This window comes from Drosophila yakuba, chromosome 3R (genome assembly GCF_016746365.2).
Source record: "Drosophila yakuba strain Tai18E2 chromosome 3R, Prin_Dyak_Tai18E2_2.1, whole genome shotgun sequence".
Classification (NCBI taxonomy): domain Eukaryota; kingdom Metazoa; phylum Arthropoda; class Insecta; order Diptera; family Drosophilidae; genus Drosophila; species Drosophila yakuba.
Genome location: NC_052530.2, coordinates 9,573,723 through 9,595,750, shown reverse-complemented (window position 1 = coordinate 9,595,750; position 22,028 = coordinate 9,573,723). Strand labels below are relative to the sequence as shown.

General features: G+C 42.8%; 3 protein-coding genes across 7 annotated transcripts; 1 reads left to right on the top strand and 2 right to left on the bottom strand.

Annotated features, from left to right (window-relative positions):
- Positions 1 to 62: 62 nt before the first annotated feature.
- On the bottom strand, positions 63 to 1,534 carry LOC6536134 (protein zerknuellt 1). Its single transcript, XM_002096699.4, has 2 exons — positions 1,296 to 1,534; positions 63 to 1,231 (listed from the first exon to the last, which is right to left on the bottom strand). The coding sequence occupies exons 1-2, from the start codon at positions 1,431 to 1,433 to the stop codon at positions 251 to 253; spliced, it is 1,119 nt and encodes a 372-aa protein (XP_002096735.2). The 5' UTR covers positions 1,434 to 1,534; the 3' UTR covers positions 63 to 250.
- Positions 1,535 to 3,223: 1,689 nt separating this feature from the next.
- LOC6536131 (homeotic protein bicoid) lies at positions 3,224 to 7,001 on the bottom strand. 3 transcript variants are annotated; one of them, XM_015192092.3, is made up of 4 exons: positions 6,650 to 7,001; positions 5,916 to 5,991; positions 4,906 to 5,867; positions 3,224 to 4,268 (listed from the first exon to the last, which is right to left on the bottom strand). In XM_015192092.3, exons 1-4 carry the CDS (start codon positions 6,812 to 6,814, stop codon positions 3,984 to 3,986), a joined length of 1,488 nt encoding a protein of 495 aa, XP_015047578.1. In that variant the 5' UTR covers positions 6,815 to 7,001; the 3' UTR covers positions 3,224 to 3,983. The 3 variants fall into 3 exon arrangements, with proteins under 3 accessions (XP_015047578.1, XP_002096732.1, XP_043063035.1); XM_002096696.4 differs by having other exon boundaries at positions 4,906 to 5,852; XM_043207100.1 differs by having other exon boundaries at positions 5,916 to 6,013; positions 6,650 to 6,703.
- Positions 7,002 to 11,473: 4,472 nt separating this feature from the next.
- On the top strand, positions 11,474 to 13,276 carry LOC6536130 (protein amalgam). Of its 3 annotated transcripts, none has more exons than XM_015192091.3 (2): positions 11,474 to 11,607; positions 11,980 to 13,276. In XM_015192091.3, exon 2 carries the CDS (start codon positions 11,987 to 11,989, stop codon positions 12,986 to 12,988), a length of 1,002 nt encoding a protein of 333 aa, XP_015047577.1. In that variant the 5' UTR covers positions 11,474 to 11,607; positions 11,980 to 11,986; the 3' UTR covers positions 12,989 to 13,276. The 3 variants fall into 3 exon arrangements, with proteins under 3 accessions (XP_015047577.1, XP_015047576.1, XP_002096731.1); XM_015192090.3 differs by having other exon boundaries at positions 11,480 to 11,591; XM_002096695.4 differs by having other exon boundaries at positions 11,486 to 11,607; positions 11,985 to 13,276.
- Positions 13,277 to 22,028: the final 8,752 nt, after the last annotated feature.

Here is a 22,028-nt window from a genome sequence, read left to right as displayed (position 1 = left end):
GTAAAAGTTGTACGGCAACAATGCTGGTGCTAACAGTCATTTAGTAATGAAGAAAACAGTACTCTGATTATACATAAAATTTTTAATTTTGATCCAATACATATATATATTTAAAAAAAATGGTTAAACTTCACGATAATCTAAGAATATTCATGGCGTTTGTCACTGAGTTGGGTTACAATTTTGCGTCCAAGGGCCAGAGACGATTGCGCTTAGCTCAAACAAAAATTTATAGTAAAACTTAGTTCAATTAGTTGGGATAATTGTAGGGGGTTACGCACGGGTTCATGTGATTAGCGCTTAGCTTTCTCGACTTGGCAGCAGGCTCGCCCCAGGACAGATTCATTGAGGGAGCCGCATGGACGCTCGTGGGAATCTGGCTTTGGGAACTGGGATGCCAGGATTGAGTAGCCAGGATGGGCGCGGATTTGGACTTGGACCAAGCCTGGGCCGCAGCCTCCAAATCCTGCTTTATGCTCTGCAGCACCAAGTCCACGTTGTAGGAATAGTGCCCGGAAGAGGAGCTGGAACTCGAACTCGAATTGGCAGATATTCCTGAAGTGGAAGTGCTGATCTGTGGAGCAGTTGTAGTTTGAGCCAGGTGCTCCAAGATCTCGCTGAGATCGGCGCTGGAGCACATGCTGTTGTTGGTTGATACTTCGCTCTTTATATTCTGGCTGTCCTGATAGTCTGACTGGGATATGGGATTCACAGGTGCCACTGCCATCATGGGCCGCTTTTCTGCTGCTGCAGTGCCTTCCCTGGGATCCTGGGAGTAGGACATGAGGCGCTGCACTATGCCGCGGTGCGCACTTTGCTCTGCCTGTGGTTGAGCCAATTTGGCATTAGCCTTGGGCTCGCGGTGACCTTGTATGTCCTTCTTGAACTTCATTCGGCGGTTCTGGAACCAGATCTTCACCTGGCGTTCGCACAGAGACAGCCGCTGTGCTATCTCAATCCTGCGCGTCCTGTACAAATACATGTTGCTCTTGAACTCGTTCTCAAGCTCCACCAGTTGGACACTGGTAAAGGCGGTTCGTGATCGCTTCAGCTTCACCCTTTGCGAGTCGTGGCTATGCTGCGATGGCAAATTCTCGTCCGAGGATACGTGCTGATGGTGTAACTGCTGCGGGGAGCAGTGATCGTTGAGGGTGGTGGGGTTGGAGTTCATCTGGTTGTAGTTGGGTGGCAGACTGATGGGGTTCACATCGTGATGATGACCATATATCAACTGGAAACGGGTAAAGAACGGATTAGTATATTGCTGATAGTCGATTTTTGATCTGAGCACTCACTTCACTGTATTTCACCTCGGAAGGCTCTGCTGTATAAGGGCCAACTTTAGCCTGGTGCACTGGATAGTAATGCATGACGGATGACATATTTTTTACGGTACTGCCGAGAGAGCTGTCAAATGTGGAATGATCTGTCATCCTAAGCAAACATCAACCTTATATAGGAGGTCCTGTAGGTAGGCGGCATAAGCAGGTCAGTTCCGCCTACGCATCGTTGCGAAAAAATTTGCCTAAGCCCGCGAGTCGTAAATCCCTTCGTCGCTGTACTGCCCGACTGGCACCTCGGAGACTAGCCATGTTCCAGGACTCCTGGCCACTGGCAATGGGCAATCTAGGGGCTTGTTTTGATCGAAATCCAGCCAGGATCTGGCGTTGTGTGAGAGACAGTTCCAGGTTTCCTGGGCCGCAAGAGCCGGAGTCTCGCCAGGTAGACGGGCTGATGATGATCGGAGATCCGTGGCGATTGTTGTCCAACTTGTAGCACCTGTTGAAAGAGCCTCCGGTGGCGGCGCTGAAAGTGAAACCGAGGCTGTTGTCCCGGCTTTTGGTCGCTCGCCGTCCGCAATTATCCTCATAATGCAATGAAAGCAGCCTTGTGAGAAAGGATGCTCCTCGGGGTTTCATGCTCAATTTGGACCGTTTATGGCTCTGCTTGTTTCCAGGAGTATATACCCAAGAAACTCGAGTCTCCGTCGCCGCGAATGCGAATCTGTCTCGGTTCTCTGGTCCCTCGGCCTTCCTATCCTCAGTCCTCGAACTTTGGAATTGTTCGCAAATTTTATTACTGGCGCTATCGGATTTGCTTCTTCCAGGAACGAGCTGAAAATACGCTGGAACAAAGGAAAAGTCATGACAGGATAACCGTATGGAAATGCCGCGGCAATAGTGAGAAACGGTTCAAAAATGTCTACTTTGAATAAATTTGGATATGATCATTTTGGAATCAATATCTTTCTAATAGTTGCAGAAATTATTTAAAATAATTTATAAATTTAAAACACAACCATTTGAAACTTAAATTTACTTGTGTGACTCTTAATCAACAAGTAAGCCGACTCGACAAATAAAACTGCTCCCAGAGTTTTGCATCACTGTGTACAACAAACATGCATAAAAATTTAATTTTCATTAAACAAAACGTAAACCAAACTGCAAAACTTAAACTAGATTTAAGAGCTTTCGATTTCTACGCATTGCAGTTTCATAATTTGCTTATATTTCATCCTTAACTTGCATTTATCGTCCGCCATCTAAGAAGATAATTTAAATAGTATTTCTAAAGGATACATTAAAAATATATCCTAAGTAGTTCGTTAATTGAGTAATTAATCTAGGTGTGATGAAAAGCATAGGAAAACAAGTCTAACTGATAAGTAAGAATGGATTCTGAGCTTGGTTTTCCCAGCACAACCATAATCCACCTACTAAAACGCGCCCAAGATCAATAAAAATTCCAGAACTGGGAGAAACCCAATCAACATTCGTTCATGTAGACAGCGTTTTGGAATTCTGGATTTTCCAAAACATATATCAAAGAAAATAGGGGCAACAAGTTGCCTGGCGGCGCCCCGCGAGATCCGCCTGTACAGTGCCTACCTAAATAGTGCGACCGAGGGAGGATCGGGCGATAAGAGTACGGATGCAGGTACCTAAATAAACACAGGCAGCTGGTGCAAAAATTTTATGATCCGCGGGTGTTCGCGGAAAAATCGCGAATCACATTTTATGGCAGGCATGTGTGTATATGCCATAAAGTAAATTTTTAAATTCATAAGATTTTCGGGAAAACCAGATACTATTTTCGTTCATTCTAGAAAGAGAAGGAAAGAAGGCCTACGTGTCCCTTGGAATTCGTTAAGTTATTAAGTTAGTCACAAATTACCCGAGTGGAGTAGTTCTTATATATTTTCATAATTAAAATACAAATCTTAAAAAGACAACATCAAAGGTGCATCATTTTAATATTAAAGTTGAGGCTAAACAGATTACAATGCTTTTCTTAGTGATAGAAATAGAAAGTGTGGGTAGGATAGTTATTCCGTTGGCAGCAAAAAATCTCGAAAACTGGAACACATGATCTGCATTGATTGAAAATACAATTTGCTGACTATTCTTGGTCGAAGAATGTGCAAATGTTAGATTATGTCAGATACTTTGGCATAGCATAGAAATTGAAAATATCATATCGAATATTATTGTTTAAATGTTCGATCTTTGAGGGTAATCATTGTATAAGATTACGCCCAAGAGAAACATTTTTCACTTTGATTAGTACAGTTTTTAGCTATGTCAAATAGTTACAGAGAAGATTTTCTTGCTGGCTCGGAATATAAATTGTGGGACAATAACTTTCTCTGGAATACGCTAAAGCCCAAATGGCTTCAAATGTAACTGGTTGGATATTCCCGGGCTTTATGGAGCAGCCACCCAGATACAATTGAGGCGAACAGCGTATTGCAGGGAAAGTATCGAGTAAACTAGGGTATCGCTATGATGTGCACTGGAATCCGTGTGGCCTGCTGACTAGTCTACTACATAAAACTTCCCTGGGAACCATTAACACGGATGTTAAGACTAGACCTAACTTTCTACGCGTAGATATCTACAATCACTTGGTATTTGTACAATCAGGAACAACAGTGGTTAACATAAGGCTAATAAAACTCTCTGATACGCCGTTCGTCCAGGCTAATTGAAGCAGTAGGCAAACTGCGAGTTGCCCGCGGCGTTACGATGGGGATTATACGCTTGCATTATCGTATCCATCGTGCATTGATATTGATTCGATTCGGCCATGGCCACACCCCCCATCCCGAGGGGCGGCTGAGGGCCTTGTGGGGGCGAAGGCTTGCCAAACTTGGCAAATGTCGCTCCACGATTTCCGGTTCCTGCTAAGGCTCTTATTCCGGTACTCATGTCATCGCTGCTGCCATCGTCGCAGCTCTTGTCCAGACCCTTTAAAGGCTCCAAGATCTGTAAAGAGATAGGACGTTTACACGTAATTAGAAAACTTATAAGTTCAATTGAAATTGCATAATTATTATAATAATTTATAGTTAAGGATGTTCACCAACATATTAGTCTGTTTTCACTATCAAAATGCATAATTATTTTCTCTGGTTAAGGAAATGCATTTTTTTCAGTGATACTAAAGCAATTGCACTTTCACGTGAATTGTATTAAAAGTCAATAAATTAATATTAAGTAGAAAAACTACAAAAAGGTTGAAATCTTAACCTATAGATACAACATCTGAAATATTCTTTAAAAAATCTTTAAAATTCGTACTTCGCTTTAAAAAAATGTATAGTTCGATTTTTAAAAAGCAATGTCTAATTTAGAAAAAAAACAATTCGATAATATTTAATATTTCGATTGAAATAGTAATTGGAATATTGCAAACTTGTTGGAATATTTAATAGTAAATCTCATCGATCGGGACATGATAGCCAAGTATGTTTGAAGCGAAGAATCATTCCATTATAATCGCCGAATAATATCCAATAACAGCCTTAACGAGAGAACTTTAAGGTTTGAAGCTAAAGCTTCAATTTATAAACGCGAGTATGGGTATCAAGAAGTCAATTAAGGTGGTGGAATCTTGGCTGACCTGTAGCGTCGTCTTCTTGCTCGTTCCGTCGTCCATGTCGTCGGCCGCCTCCGTCTCGCCAACGGCGATGGCGCAGGGTCCGCCGATGCCGATGCCACACAGACTAGGACTTTCGTCATTCTTGGGTGTTAATGGCTCGTAGACCTCGGAGCCCGGCGAGGAAGCGCCTCGGGCCACTGCGGATGCCGATGCAGTGGCGCCAGACATGGCCGATCGCATGTAGTACGAGCTGTTGAAGTTGTAGTCGGCCTCCGGTTCGTCCTTGACCAGGACGCGGCAGGCGCTAGCTTGCTTTTGCTGGAAGTCAAAGTGATGGTACTGCTGCTGCTGAGTCTGCTGTTGCTGTTGCATCTGGTGCGGCACGTGGTTGTTCTGGTGGTGCAGATGCTGCTGGTGGTGATGAACCTGCTGCTGATGGAAGAACTGGCCGCCATTGGCATTGGTTGACCCAGGTCCAGGTGTAGGTCCCCCTCCGGAGGGATACTGCATGTGCACGTGACGATTGGCTTGGGCGTGATTGGGGCCTCCATTGTAGGTGTAGTAGGCGTTGAAGGACTCGCTGTAGTGCTCCGTCATGTGGGCGGTGGGCGTCGAGGGCGTGGGCGATGGAGTCAAAGCGTTGGGCGTGGCACCTCCGCCCAAGCTAAGAGTCTGTAAGCTGGGGGGATCGCCGTCGCTCTGTTTCATTCCCGGCGAGAGAGGCATCCCCTCGTAGGACTGGTCCTTGTGCTGATCCGATTGGATCTTGTGACGACGCCGACGGTTCTTGAACCAGATTTTAACCTGAGCTGTGCCCAGGGCCAGTTTCGCTGACAGATCCGCCAGTCGGGGGGCTGTGAGGTACCGTCCCTGCAAAAAGTGCTGCTCCAGCTCCGCTATTTGGGAGCTGGTGAAGGTGGTGCGGGTGCGACGGGGTCGCCGCATAACCAGGGAGTCGGGCAGCTCCTCTGTGGGATACACATCTGATAAGACGATGGCGGACATTGTTATATATTCAGCATTCAGCTCACCTGGCTTGGGCATCTGGTTGGGCAGATACGGACGTATGTAGTTGTAGTTTATTGCTCCCGTTCGCTCATCAAATAGCTTCAAAGAATCAAAGGGTACACTATCTTTATATAAAAAAAGTGAAAGGACGATTCGCTTCGTGGACCGAAGCTTGCAATATCCCTTTCATCAGCATCTCAAAAATACATTGCAGGATAACAATCAAATATATATTATACCGAACTAATAATATTGGTATTTATTTTTAAAGGTGCTGAGCTACTACTAGATAAGGGTTTTTGCCAAATAGACATAATTGATAGTCTGATAATGAACAAAAGTTGTGAATGCACTTGTTAGAACATTCGTCCAATGCACTGTTACTAACAAATACTTTGTTTCATTTCATTTTACTTGAAACATCATTATGCTTTCAGAAGATTTCGGAAAATCAGTAAGAGAATGGAGTCACTAAGTATCCTCAAGACACTAACACCATAATTAATGTACTAACTGTAACAATAAATAATAGTAATTGCTTTTTAGATCCTGGAATGAGTGAACACAATACATTGAGAGTTACTATCACAAACTTGATAATAGCTTCCCGCGATACTATATTTCGCCCTATGCTGCGGCTCAATAAGTGTTTATGGTCATCAGTGATCGCACTGGTGCTTGTAGCTGTTCACCGTAGGGAATGTGCACTGTAGCTTTCCTGGGACAAGAGCCCTTCTCTGCGTCGTTGGGAACTCACCAAATCGAAGGGATTTCGGAATTGTGGCGGCAGCTGCAGCTGCGGATGTTGGTGATGTGAGTGCGGATGCGAGTGCGGATGGGAGTGCGGATGCGTATGCGGATGTGTGTGTGTGTGGGGCAGCGGATGATGGTAAAAGTTTTGATCTGGCGGCGGTTGCGCCATTTTCCCCAAACACTCCACCGCGTTTTTTCTAGGGATTTCCTAGCGCCGCGCGGAAAAATGCCAACGGAGTGTGGAAACTTTCTTGTATTTTCAGTAACCGGTTACTTTTGAGGCGCTCGCGAACTTATTTCGCCAACATTTTGCGTTTTTGTGATCCACTGCTTCGCATCTGCAAAGTGCCGTTATTTAGGGATGAGCAAAGAGATGTAGAGATGGGGCTTCGGACCTAAAATATTTTTTCGTTTTTTTTTTAACGAAATCTACACGAATTTTCCTAATAAAAAGACCAGCCAATTCAATATGATTTTGATATTTGTTAATCAACAAAATTTTGTTTAAGTTACTTTTAAAAACAAATAGATTCTATTCAGACAAATGCCCTTGGAAAGTTTTACATGAACTGTAGGAAAAGCGGAATCCATTTGCCTTTTATTTTAACACGCCCGCAGATTATAATAGTTTAGCCTTAGTTACGGTTTCATTAATTTTTTTGTATGATCCTTAGTTTTTACGAATACTTTACACTATGTACTTTTAATTATATCTGCGTAGTGAAATTCTTCTTAAGTTATAAGCGGTCCGTTTCTCGATCTTCTCAAGATTGAAATAACCACAATTACAATTACAATACCTATTTAATTTCGTATACTTAATTTTATCTTATTTTTTAAAACATTTCGAATAATTGTAAATTTGTGTCACAATTATATTATTATTCTGAAATTCCCATCAAGGCTTATTAATTTTTTTTTTATTTTTCACAATTTCTCGCGATTTTATTCTCATTCCAATTTGGCAATTTCTCGCAATTTCTCGCTCTAAAACGAAAAAAGGGATTAATAATTAATCAGGGTTTTTTGACAAATATTTGGTAGTTTAATTTTTAAACGTTTGCCTCTTATTTAAAAGTTTTTAATTGAACGGTACGGCAACGCTGCAAATAACATCACTACACAGTGCTTAAGGCAGATGGCGCTAAAGCACTGCAGAATTGAGCCACCTTTCGGGCATACGTAAGAAGGTTGTGCTCACTGACGAAAGGTGAATGTTCTAGTGCTCGGCAGTTTATTTGTGAAGATTTGCATTTGAAATAAACAAAATTTAATAAAAAAGATACGCATTGCCAATGCTCATTACAAATGTGCCCTCTTACATTTTTATTTATAATGACAATATAATATAAAGTCGTCTAAATTGAACAAAATGTTCATCTTGTAGTTCATTCTAATATTACATACTTGTCACCATATTATTGTTATATGCATATTAGGTGCAAGTACCTATCGAGTTTCCGAAATGATGGAATAATTACGAAACATTAATAATTACGTCGCTTATGTGTAAAACAGCATCTATTGCTATATATAAACCTGAAAGACAAGAAACTATTAAATTGGTTAGGGGAATAATAGGTATCTAATTGTGGAGTCAATCAGCTAAACCATTACAGTCATTTAATTTTTCAAAGACTTTTAAAAGTTGATCAATTTACTCATTTCCGTATTTTAAGCTGGCCTTTAATGTATTTAAAAAATTCGATATGATAGCGTACAAGAATATATTTCTCGGTGTGGGCACCAAAATAGAACTCTTCGTTATTATTTATAAAAATATATCAAATAAAACGACAAGCATTATATCTTTACTAAGGCGTAAACTTTGACATTTTGAAACACAGCCAACGAGCCAGTTGACCTTTAAGCAAGTGTCGCAAGGCCTTAAGTGAAATATTTTTTAATGACATTTGGCGAATAATTGTCGTGTTTGCTCTTGGGATCCGGCAGGAGCTTGTTGCTGTTGGGCGGGCTTTGCTGCTCCTGCTTCTGCTTCTGCCGCTGCCAACTGGCAACTGGCAACAAAAGTCAATTCACAGACACTCCACTCCAGTCGACGGAGTCGGAGTCCGGAGTGCAGCCAAAAGGCAAACAAAATACGCGCACATAGGCAAAGCCAAAGGATACACACAAACAGGTACAGTGGTTGCTCTAAAAACAAATACAAATTAATCAGAACGGGAGCTTAAATACCAATTTTATTAATTTTATTTACGTTAAAGGCGAGTCTTAGTAATAAATAGTGTCTAAACTGACACAATTACTGGCACTGATTATTAAGAAGCAAAAGTATTTATTCGAAAACATAGCATTAAAGAATACATCCTTAAACTATCGTCAGACCAATATGACCAATGACGAGTTTTTTGAAACACTACACAAAGGATCTGCTAGTTACCACTGTGCGGAACTGGGCCACAAATTCACACGCAGTGTGTGACAAAGGACCTCTCCCTTCTCCCCTCTCCCCTCGCCGTTCGGCGACCCTGAATGCTGAATGCCCCCGTGTGTGCCGCTGCCGAAGCGAAACACCCAAAGAGTCACTGACAGAAACAGGATTCGGGTAATAAATTACAAAATTTGACATTTTCTGTTTTGGATCCGCTTGCGCCTGAATGCCTGGATGCCTGAATGCGAGCGGCAGCCCTCTCTGTCGCACGCCGACTAGCCGTCTCTTTCGTTCGGTTTCAGTGTGTGTCCAGTTCGGTCGAGCCAAGTCGAGCGTTGCATGAAGCAGCCAGGACTTGGACCAGGACCTCAGCCTGCATCCAGGAGGCAGCCAAGAGCCAATGGTCATAATGACGCTGCCAGAATGCAGCTGAGGACGAGGAGAGCCAGCAGTGGAGAGCGGGAAGGGGACGGAATAGAAGCGCCCTATGCGGTCCACAGATAGTTAACTGGAAATTTATTATTTTACACAATTTACAATTATCTGATTCGAATGTGCACTCACAGACGAGGATTCCGGGATATGGGCAGTATGAGTATGAGTATGAGTATGAGTACGAGTGCGACAGATGCAGCTGCCCTCCCATGGGAACAGCCTTATTTCAGCAGAAGTCACCGAAACGATTTAAGATGTGATTTAATTTTCCAGAAACTGTGGCCATAGTTTCGTCGCTCTTCGGGGGAATTTCTTCGCCAGGCAGACAGACAGACAGCGTCGTCATCAATCATCTCCCAGAGTAAAGCCGGGTTAGCCTCGATGGGCTGTACGGAGTGACTTGGACTTGGCCTCAGGCTGATCAGAAGTCACGCTGGGAATGTGGAAATTAAATGCGATTGCCCAATTGGAGCAGACAGCTTATAGTTCAGAATATGTTTATGTTTTTGTACAAGTGAAATTTCGTAAATAAAGCGGTTTGCGACAACTTTTAAGTTGTGTTATTCGCTTGGCTTCCATAGGAACTAATTGGTGCAGATCCATGCACTCATAAAATATTATACTCTCTGATAGGTTACTCTAAACTCAATATAAGCTATAGATCATTTTATTATATAAAAAGAATCATTCTCCATTTCAGTGCGGAGGGTGCAGGTGAATATTGTCCAAGATAAATGCAACTTTAATCAATATATGGATACATATATACATATAAATGAAGCTACTAATCTTCCACACATTAGAATACTGTGTGAATAACATTAGTTAAAGGTGTTGAAATTTCCCGTATGCTGCTCTTTAAATTTCCCTCCGAATTTTCCAGCATGGCTGCAGCAGGACTCGATTTAAGTCCCACCCAATGCCTTGTGTACCACCCCCTTGTTTTTCCTTCTCGCGCATGCGCCCCTGTTTCAGGACTTCAAAAAGAGTCAGCAATACGCGGCGCTGGGATCGCTGGCATTTCCAGAGCGGCCAGGATATTCCAGGATCCGCTTGCCTTCGTTGTTGTTGCTGTTCCGCGCGCCATGCCATAAATCACATAAATGGGTAGACTTCCAACTTTCCCACCCCGCCGCTGCTCTTTTATTGTCCTTCCACGAATCCCGAAACGTTTACGGCCAAATGGCGCACAAATTTGAATTTGCATTCGGAATTTTGCACGCTGTCTCTCAGTTCGCCTGCGACCGCTTTCGCTGGCGCTTTGTTTTTGCAACTGACCGCTTATCTTGGGGGGCGGGGGCTGCCAAGTGGGTGGGGTGGGGGGCAGGGTTCAGAGGCAGCAGCAAAACATATCAATTAAAGAGCAGAAGGAAAGTGCATTGATAACTGAGCCCGAAGTCAAACTCGCACACAAGTAAACAATTTAAATACGAGCTGAAAGGCAAACACAGATACAGAATACAGATAGAGATACTGAACAAACACAGATACAAATACTGTGAAGGCGTCAAAGTACATAACCGAGGGGTGATAAGATCCAAAACGTCGATGACTTCTTCCTCGGCAAATGCACTGAAAGAAATCTGTTATTAGTCTAGTAGGTTTAAAAATTGAGGTAAGAAAGGTAAACTATTTTGTTTTACAAAAATGAATTTCGGCTGATTATTAATAATAATTACCTATACATTATTTTTAATAGTTCCCATTATTATTTTTCCGTGATTACGTGTATGTATCTCTTTATTAAAGAATAAGCGAAATAATGTATCAACTCTCCGTTCCTGCGAGTGTAGCCACTCAGAAGTTACGTTGTCTAGACACTGGCGCGGTAATCAATCATAATGATGTCTGTGTGCTTCGTTCTCGCGGTGTACAAATTTCGGGACTCTCCTCGAGAAACTGAGCACTCGACGTCGGCGCGTCAGCAGGAAGAATACAGAAACAAAATAAGTCGATTCTCAGATAGAGATACTCGTACTCAGAACCTCAGCAGCGATACGGATTTTTGAGCAGAGCTCCGACAATTCAGTCGAGTCCCGAACGCGAAGTGAAGCGCATTGAACCCACAACATCCGAGATAATCGAGGGAAAAGAGTCACGAAATCAACAGCAACATCCTGTAAATAAGCATAAATGTATGAATATTATTTAAATAAGACGATAAAACTGAAAAGTGTGTACAAGCATTATAGATGTGTTAAAACGAGTGTGTGGATTAAATCTTTTCTCCTTACTTAAAGATCTATTGGTATATTGTGAACTTTTAGTGGATTAAATCTTTTTTCCTTATTTAAAGATCTATTGGTATATAGTGAACTTTGAGTTCTCCCTTAATATTAGACCTTAGTTAGGCTCATTATATTGAATTCCAAGAATGTAAGATGGGTAAAGAATGCAGTTTTGCATTAAAGTGCATAGGAAACATTTAGCGAAAGAAACGCGATCAAATGACTTTAAATTAAATTGTTTCACGTAATATAAAGTGATACACTTTTGATTTCTTACAGAACAGCCATGGCGAGTCTGCGGCTTCATATCGTTCTAATACTCTTCTTGGCGATCAGCTTGGAGTCGGTGCTTGGAGCCCCAGTGATCAGCCAGATCAGCAAGGACGTGGTGGCCAGTGTGGGCGACTCCGTGGAGTTCAACTGCACCGTGGAGGAGGTGGGACAGCTCTCGGTGAGCTGGGCCAAGCGTCCCAGCGAGTCGGACACCAATTCGGTGGTGCTCTCCATGCGGAATATCCTTAGTCTGCCCGACCAGCGGTACAACGTAACGGTCACCGAAGGACCCAAGGCCGGCAGCGCCACCTACACCTTCCGCATTCAGAACATCGAAGTCACTGACATGGGTCCGTACGAGTGTCAGGTGCTCGTCTCGGCCACGGAGAAGGTGACCAAGAAGCTGAGCCTGCAGATCAAGACCCCACCAGTGATTGCGGAGAACACCCCTAAGAGCACCCTGGTGACGGAGGGCCAGAATCTGGAGCTGACCTGCCACGCCAATGGCTTTCCCAAGCCCACGGTCTCCTGGGCCCGCGAACATAATGCCGTGATGCCAGCCGGTGGCCATTTGCTGGCGGAGCCAACTCTCCGGATCCGTGCAGTGCACCGGATGGATCGCGGCGGCTACTACTGCATCGCGCAGAACGGAGAGGGCCAGCCGGACAAGAGGTTGATCCGGGTGGAGGTGGAGTTCCGGCCGCAGATCGCCGTCCAGAGGCCCAAGATCGCCCAGATGGTGTCCCACTCCGCCGAGCTGGAGTGCTCTGTGCAGGGCTACCCGGCTCCGACTGTAGTTTGGCACAAGAACGGAGTGCCCCTGCAATCCAGCCGGCACCACGAGGTGGCCAACACCGCATCCTCCTCGGGAACCACGACCTCTGTGCTGCGCATCGATAGCGTGGGGGAGGAGGACTTCGGGGACTACTACTGCAATGCCACCAACAAGTTGGGCCACGCCGATGCGCGACTGCATCTCTTCCAGACCGTCATCCCAGTGCCCTCCTTGTCGTAATAAGCCACCAACATCACAACAATTTCCATTCCCACGCAACAAGACTGGAACCTCTGGACCTCACTTTCGCCTCTCGTCTCGCTTTTTCGGCAATTCGCCAGTCCCCGGATGCGGTCCGTGTTTATATTATTAATGATTCATTCAATTAGCTCCCTCCCATTCAGTCTTCATTATTTTCGGACACACTTGGAACTGAGCCACCGCTTGTGCCTTATGAATGTTGCTCTGCATCCGTCGGCTTATGCAAACACACAATAATATGCTTAAGTAAATAACGTTCTCTAAAAAGTTTAATCAGTCTTTTCCTATGTGGTTGGATTGGTCTGTATACCGGGTAAGTTAGCTACCACGAGAGAATAAACACGTCTGAAAGCCACGAATAGAAGGCTTAGGTATTTAATAAAACTAAACAAGGAAGGAAGGCTATGCCAAAAGTATTCTACAGATTTCGGCAGAAGGAATCTTAAAGTACATAGTAAATGGAGATGCAAATTAAAAATCAAAAACTAATTTTAGACAGCTTTATGGTTCTGAATCAATTACTTGAATCATTACTTCTTACCTCTTTCACTCTAAAATCATATTGAATAAGAGATCTTTCAAGATAAGTTCCCAGCTCCCATCTGGGCCCCGAGGTCCCACCTTGACACCAAAAACGGAATGTAACCTCCGTTCTGAGCTGGTATGCCAACGGTTAACACTGCCGAAAGTCATTTGCCAAAAAGTTAACTGAGCCCGCTCAAAGTGCCACAGCATTTAACTCTTCAATCATGGTTAAAAAATGGCAGTCAGTTCACCTCTTGACGTAAACACTCACATGGCCAAAACGGGGAGTGTTGCTTTTTCGAATGGAAGTTGTTCACTGTAATTGAGAGAAATGCGAGGCATTTGTAAGGCGGCCCAACGAGCTGGGTCTGGGCCATTGGACAAGAACTATTCGGGAGCTTGTGTGCGGGGATCCGCATCCGAAGTCCCCAAAGGACTCCATTATGGCCGGAGCACATTAGTTTAACTAAATCCCCAACCCGGCTCGCATCGCTCACCAAAATCAACACTTGCTAATGACTTAATTGTTTCCATTAGAAACCCGTTGCTGGAACACATTTGGCAAATTTTTCATCCTCGCCCCTAGTCCTTTTTTTCACATGTCTTGTTGGAGTCCCTGTCCCAGGCCCCCTTCGAAATGAATCCTGGCTAAATGTCTGTCTTTATTGTAATTGGTATTGTTGCTGCTACTCGCACGCATTCGAGGCAGAAGTCCAGAGACAACACGTGCGTCCTCGTCTGAAACTCCCAGCCCCGCCGCCTCGCAGACCTCCCATCCCGTCGTCCTTTGGCCAGGACATCATTTCATTGTCTGCCGGAGTCGGAGTCGGAGGTTGAGGCCTCAGCGGCAGGAGCAGAGCAACGAGCAACATGGACGTCGACGTGACTTTTATTGATTTTCGGACGAAAACCTCCCCTGAGGGAGAGAGTCGGCAAAAGTCGATTGGAACGCAAGCCGTGAGACTCTGGCCAGTTTAGGGGTGGAAATCGGGTTTTTCCTTTCCGCCACCCTGCCGCAGAAAATGGCAACAGTAAGGCCTGGCTAAGGAGCTCGACAGAGAGTTCAAAGAGAGCCCACTGTCAGTTGCTCCTCCACCAGCGATTTCCAGCCTGATGGAGGCGGATATGAAACCGGAGTTAACGCCTGCGCAGTTCCCTCAAATGTTTACCTCAGGACCAGTGATGTCATCCTAGACTTTGAGCTTGAAAAAAAGTGTAATGATAACCATATATTCAGATTTCAGTAAAATCAACATTTTGTAACTTGGTAAAAACACAGTTTAAGTTATTTTTTTATACTCAAAGTTACTATCTTAAAATGTTCTCAATATAAAATAAACGTTTTAAAAAATAAAATTATTCAGAAATACTACTACTATATTTGTTTATTTTTAGCTACAGCTAAATTTCTTACATATTTAGGTAATACATCTAGAAAAGCGTCAACACTGCTTCCGACTTACACGCTTATTGGATGCTGTTGCTGGAACCTGGAACCAGAATCCGCCGACAATCTCTCGATTCCAAACGAGCCGCCTCCACAGACGGCCACGGCCGGTCATTCGGCTGGGATCATTTGGCCAGGATGCAGTGGCCCAGATTCCGCGGCTCCAGAGCTCAGTAGCTCAGTTTCCCACTGTTTCCATCCCACATCCCCAACGACGAACGCGGTTGTAAACAAAGGTCGTGGTGTTGGATTTACGAGTTGATGTTGATGATAGCTGGCGATGATGATGCTCGGCTCTGTGACTCTATATGCACTGCCAAGGGGCTGTCATCACAGTGGAACGCGGGCAGCGGCACGTGAAATTCGATTGGGTGAGTATCTCGTTGAAGATGTGACAAAGCCACCAAATTGTGTGCTGAAGTGAAATAATATTTTGCTGCTTAATACTGTGATTGTGCTAGTTCAAAAAAAGTTCGCGTTATCCTAATGTTATTTGCATCGAAATACTAAAGAAATCTTAAATTCATTTATGACTTGGTTTCGTTTGAGCTAAGTAAATATTGTCTATTTGCCAAGTACAGGTTTTTTGTTTAATGTCGATAGAAGTGGGGGTCTAAAACAAATCTGGAACTTTGCCAGGAACGAATTTGTTGATCCATTTGGCTTAAACGCCATAAAACACCGTGAAACACCATCTGCTTTGTTGAATATCTTACATATGAAAATTTTAATTACGAAAAGCAATTATTGTTTATATAAGTAACCAAAAGTGTAAACAATAAAAAATCTTAGAATACTTAAAGATAATTTAAGTATAAATTTTAAGTTAAAACTAAAAATATGTACTTAAAACTCCGTAAAAAACTTACGGATTGGTTACTAAACTTCTAGTAATCTCAGATGTCAAATTTCTCTATTTAAATTTGTTTAAATAAAGCACATTTTCATGTACAATTTAATTTAAAGGGGATAGTGATAACAGAAATGGCCAAAAAGTCAGTCTCGGTAATCAAAAACTATAAATCAGGATGAATCAAGAACAAGTTCGAACAGAAGCTTTTTTTATAATTATTATTGGACTGATATAAGCTACTACAATGTAATCTATGCGCTTGAATGATTTCCATGTTTTTATTAAGACATCGACAGATGGTTGGAAACAAAATATATACAATTTTATGAGCCAGAATATTACAAAATCATTAAACTTTTCCAATTATTAAATTTAATTGACATTAGTCTTGTAATTTTCCTCTAGCAGATCGAAAGATCCCTGGAAAAGCAGTTCGGCAATCAAATTCACCACGAACTGCTTGCATATTCAACTGCTTGGCTGCCTTAGCGCGCCACTTTCAAACTAGATCCGTTTTGTTTTAATATTAAGATTGATATTGTACCATTATATGTTGGGGCGGGTTGGTTCGGATGCATTATTTTGCACCACGCCCCCAATCAGATAATTGTGAGCATGTTCGCAGTGCAAGCCGTAAGCCATAAGTAATTGCATTGTAATTAATGCTGGCACGGTGCTCTCTGTTTGCAAAAGATAAATTAGTAAATGAATTATCGCTGGCAATAGTGGGGCATTAATTGAAGTCTCGCGCGCTTGATTTATGAGTCCCACGCAATTTATGGACGAATGCATAGCCATTTTCTCCAATATCCGTTAGCATGCGGCAAGCGAAGGAGATGCACGAGTGGAAAAATGGAAAATGGAAAAGGGCAAATGCAAATGAGAAAAACTGTGCCATAAATAATAATTTAAATATTTCGTGGTCACACATAAAAACGAATTAGCCTCGCGGTGCCTTATATTTACACATATTTTCACTGACGACAGAATGAAAGTCCGTAGGCAGAGAGTAGAATATGGATGTTACAATGGGCTATTGTTGTTATTGAGTCGGTTTCAATGCTTTATTTAATTTTATATATTTTTATTTTATATATAGATAATCCAGGTTTTCCAAATGAATATATTAACAATATTTATTTGTATCTATATTGTATTCAATATATTCTTTGTATTATTCTATGTATTCGATACATTATATTACAAGTATCACAGTATCTTGCCCAAAACATTTTACAACTCAATTTTTTCGCAGTGTAGTAACTGTGAGTGACAAGATTGCATGCATGCATCGGTCGCGCGGGAACGGAAGGGGTCTGGTGGGATTTCGGTTTGCTTGTTTGTTGCCTGTCATTAATCCTTTCATGCGGAGACAAATGCAAACTGCTTTGTTCCCGCCCTCGCTTCCCGGCCACGCCCCTGGGATCCTGCTGCTGCTGCGGTTGCGGTGCGTGCTCAAATAATAAATTTAACTAATTGCCCGAGCGATTGGCCAAACAAACCGAGCCAAGTGCACAAAAGGAAAAGGCTGAGTTTACGATTTGCATTGCCAACGAGTCTGCGTCTCTTTCCGAATTTGGCAGCCTTTAATCTCCTTAAATGGCAAAACTTGGATCGGAAACTTTCGCAGAGGGGCGTGGTCAGTGTCTAAGTCAGGCGGTAGTTCTTCAGTGGTTTAGATGTGGATTAGCTTGCCGTATAAAGTTGATAAATTTTAAAAAGTCTTGGATCAGGACTCCGAATCTTTATTAGAACCGTAGGGAAAGCTCTTTGCTGGATTAAGAGCTTCCCATATCTTAATTAGCGCATATGGTTCATTTTGGCATTGCATTATAGATTATTAAACTTAGTTGAATTAAATGATTTATGTTAACTTAAAATGTGTTATTCAAAGTTATTATAACTTTTTCATATGTTGTTTAAAGAAGGCAAAATCTGTCAACATCTTCATAAAAATAGTTGATGTTTGCTAAGGCGTTGCCTTTGTTTAAATCCTCCTTTAAGAGAAATGCCCACTCGTACCTCTTTATAACGAAAAAACGTGATTTCGAGGCACTTTGGAAACAGTATGAGGGTCGGATTTGGTGACCAGGATGGCGCACCACGGCAAAGGGCTTAAATGGACCCTTTTTTGCGGGTATGCAAGCTGGCCTTGCGCCAAAAATGTGTAACGCATTTCGCAGCTCGCATTCGAATGCGCCGGAATGGTTTTTGTGTCCCATGTTGGGCCCCATCTGGTGAAATCGCTGGGGAGAGGGGGCACAACTGGTAAAAAAGGAAGCCTGCTCGATGCGCCGTTTTAATATTTCGACCAATTTAGATAACTGTTTCCATTTGCAATTAAAATGCAAAATGCAGATACAGATACAGATACGGGAGAACTCACGAATGCAGATGCAAACGGGGCGCGTCTGGCCGTTAAAAATTTGTGTGCCCAAACTGAAATTAAAACTTTTCCTTGACGGCCGCAATGGGCGTGGCCAGGGAGGGGGCGTGGTCGTGCGGCAGATAACTGTCTGCACTTATCTCAGCCAACTTCGATATCACGTTCGCTTCTGGTCGCGTCCCCTTTTGGGAAAATTAAAAACGAAATAAAATTAAAATAAAAAGGGACAGCCTGGAAAAATGAACAAAAAGACAAAGGACGAAGGACGAAGGAGGAAGGACGAAGCCAGCGACGCATTTGCATGTTAAAAGTTTTCGCACTGCTGGCACTTTATTCGCCACCCAGTGATACTGCTGATGTGTTTCGTGGTTTGGTGTTTCCTTTTCTTTTGGCGCTTTCTGGCGGAAGTTCTGGGCCACCGCTATTTCTGGCAGAATGGCAAACGGGCCAACTGGATGGGGTTTTCGGCCAGGAAGGGGAAGCCTGCAGACGGTTTTGGGCTTCTGTGTGTGCCGTCGAAAATATTTATGTTTTTGGCATTTAATTTATGCTTTTGCTGCAACTCACTTAAGTGCTCGATGACAAAATGAGCCAGAGGAAAATGAAGGGTCTTTGATAGGGCTAAAACCAAGCGGGGTAAAGGCTAACAGCTTATAGGATGTCAGGGGACTGTACCCATGAATACTATTTATATATAAATACGGAGACTCAGGGGTTCACGTAGTCAACGTAACAATAATTGATACCATGTATAGGACATTATTGGTGCTATAAGAATGTTTGCAGTTTGTCAGTTTCCTTATTGTAAAGAATTAATCATCTCTTTTTTCACGTACATCATTATTTTATCTTTTAATCGCTATTTAAGTTTTATTAAATAATGAACTTTAACGTTGCCCATTTCTTTATCCATTATACATGGATAATATTAATTCAAATATATAAATTACATGAATATTAATATTACATTAATAAAAACTATATTAATTGAAAAAGCTGAAAAGCTTCCAAGTCATTTACTTTTTCAAATGCCTTTTAGTAAGTACTGCTCGTTTATATTTCCCAGTTGTTGTAATAACAACACTTTGCCCAAATAATTTTCCATCAATGACTACAATAAATTCATGTTTTCTTGAATGGAATGCCACTCATATTCATTTGTTTGTACTTTCCGCCAACTATGTACCTTCTTATTACTGTACTCTGCTTGAGAGAGATTTCGCAGCATTTTTGATGGTGGAATTTCTCTGTTGTTTGTTGCCAGAAAGCCAAAATCCGATGTGAAATGATGAGCAATTTATCTGCGCGGAATCTGGGAGAATTCGCTGTGTAATGAATGTCCCAGATAGGATGCTCCCGCCGCATCCTTGGGATTTCCCAGCCCTTTCCGTATATCAACTAGAGAGTGGGTGGGCAAGTGGGCGGGTGAAGGCGGTTGAAGGCGCGCATTATTTGGTTTAAGGGGTTTTCATTATAACATGCATCGCACGCCACGCTCGTCTTTATCGCTATCGCCTGGCAACATCGAGCTGCTGGAACCCGTGTATCTATATCTATCAGCAAAAAACACACACTGCGGCAAGGACACACCAAACACTCCACACCCTGCACAGACCCCCACCCACATCCCACCGCCCCCTATTCCAGCAGCCACGCCCACACCCGGAGATGAGATTCATGGATTGGGTTGGCAAAGGCAGCATCATGGGCTACATTAAAATGTTGCCATCCAGGCAACCGACTCCGCCGACAGACATCAGCAACCTCCTTCTGCTGTTGGCCCCCCTTCAGCCCCTGAAACCTCTTCTGCCCACAAAGCCCCCCTTCGCACGCCCCTGACTTTTACCAGGGGGTATAAATAAACTGCCGCAATCGCCAGCATCATCGTCGCATCTGCAATTGCGTATTTGCGAGCAGGGGCGGAACGGTCGGAATTTACTGTCTGAATTGGTCCCGGCCAGAAGGAGCCATCTAGCTCTGCAGTGGCTGCCGCCCATAACTTTTACTCTGCAGGACTTCCAGCCTGGAGCTGGGTCCTGAGATCCGCTCCCTGCCTGCTCAGCCTGCTTTTGAACACGAATTGGCATCTGCTACAGGTTTTCGCTTATTCGTAAATGTATCTGTATCTGTATGCACCGGAAATTAGTCGGGGCTCAAAACTATTTGCAGTTGGATATTTAGTTTTCTATATTTTTCCTATATTTTAGTATTTCGGCTCTTCAAAATTACAATCCATTTACCTTGACAACAGAAAACTTGTATAATTTCCTGCTAGAATTTATAGTGATTTCCACTTTGATTTACTTGTATGCAAACATGAAAATGGGAATACAGATCCAAAGACCCACACCTAAAGAAGAGCTAATACCCCATCTATCCTCTATCTTCTTGGCCTCAACCATTTCCGTGTACCTTTATTTTCGCCTATGAGGCGTATGAAGATTTGATACCAAGACGGTTTTCCATTGAAGCTTTAGTCTGAGTTTGGCCTAAGTTTGACTAGCCTCGGGTAGTCGCATAAAATTTACATACAATTTCAGTATTTGTGTATACCTTTTGTTGTTTCTATTTGATTTGCTCTTGGCGCATTTCTATTTTATGTGCTCAGCTTGTTTTGGTAAACTGAGCAAAAGGGAATGGAGGCGTGTCAGCTCAAACATTGTAAATATTTGCTGATAAATGGTAATGGTGGGAAGCGGAAAATCGTGGACTCAATAAACCAGGCCTTGAGATAAAACAGCGACATCAGAATACAGGTACAAATTTATTTTAAAAGTGTCGATTGAACACTAGAGATACTTTAATACTTATGTACATACATATACAAAGTGTTTTGATAGCGTAAATATTTTTGTAAAATTTTGATACTAACTATGCATAATTATAATTTTTCATATTTTTCATAACATTCCACAACGGATTGAATATCTGTAAATCTCTTGGGTTTTCCCAGTTTTAATGTATAAATCCACATTGAGAGTACCTTATCAACCTTGCCAACCGTTTAATTTAAGTATCTCTTATATGCACCAATTACAAATCCCCAATTCCCCCGACTAATTAATTGTTTAATGCACTCCGGCTCATGTTCCACTCCATTCGACGCATTCGTCTGGACTTTTGCAGTGCGTTTTCCAAAATGGCCGTTTGCATAAATGCGGCACACACGCACAGGATAATGGCTAATGGGGTCGCTCTTGGCCAAAAGGGCGTGCAGGAGTTAAGGGTCGTGGTAAAGGCGAGTCGGAGATTTTAATTACCTTTTGAATTTATGCTAATTCATATTTGAGTATGTACCCGGCGCATTCGGCAAATGTGGCCTCTGCGCCATTTATGCATCTGTATCTGTGTCTGCCCTTCTACAAAATGTATCTTTATCTGCGCGAGTGCCACGCGAAATGTCCGCTTACAATGTGCATCACCAAGTGGCACCATTAAATCGGGCATGCAATTATGCCTGTTTAATTTTAACCAAATTTATGCGCAAATTCTTCGTACAAGTCTGCAACAGCCATGGAAACTTTGACCGTGCCACACGCAGCGCGACCTTAAACATTTTACTCTCGTAAAAGCTTCAGATTGGGGCTTTCGCGGGGTTTCCGGGGAGATTTCGTCGGAGAACTCTTGAGCTCACGCTGCTGCTAAAATTACTTTTGCATCCGGTGCATTTCGGCGCAAAATGCCCCACAAGGTCCGTTCGCAAGCCTCAAAGCGTGAGTTTCATGGCGAATTTTTACAGTCGCCTTCCGATGAAGCCATTTTCCTTTCGGCCCCCAAAAACTAGCGACTGCAGTAGTAGTACGGGCCG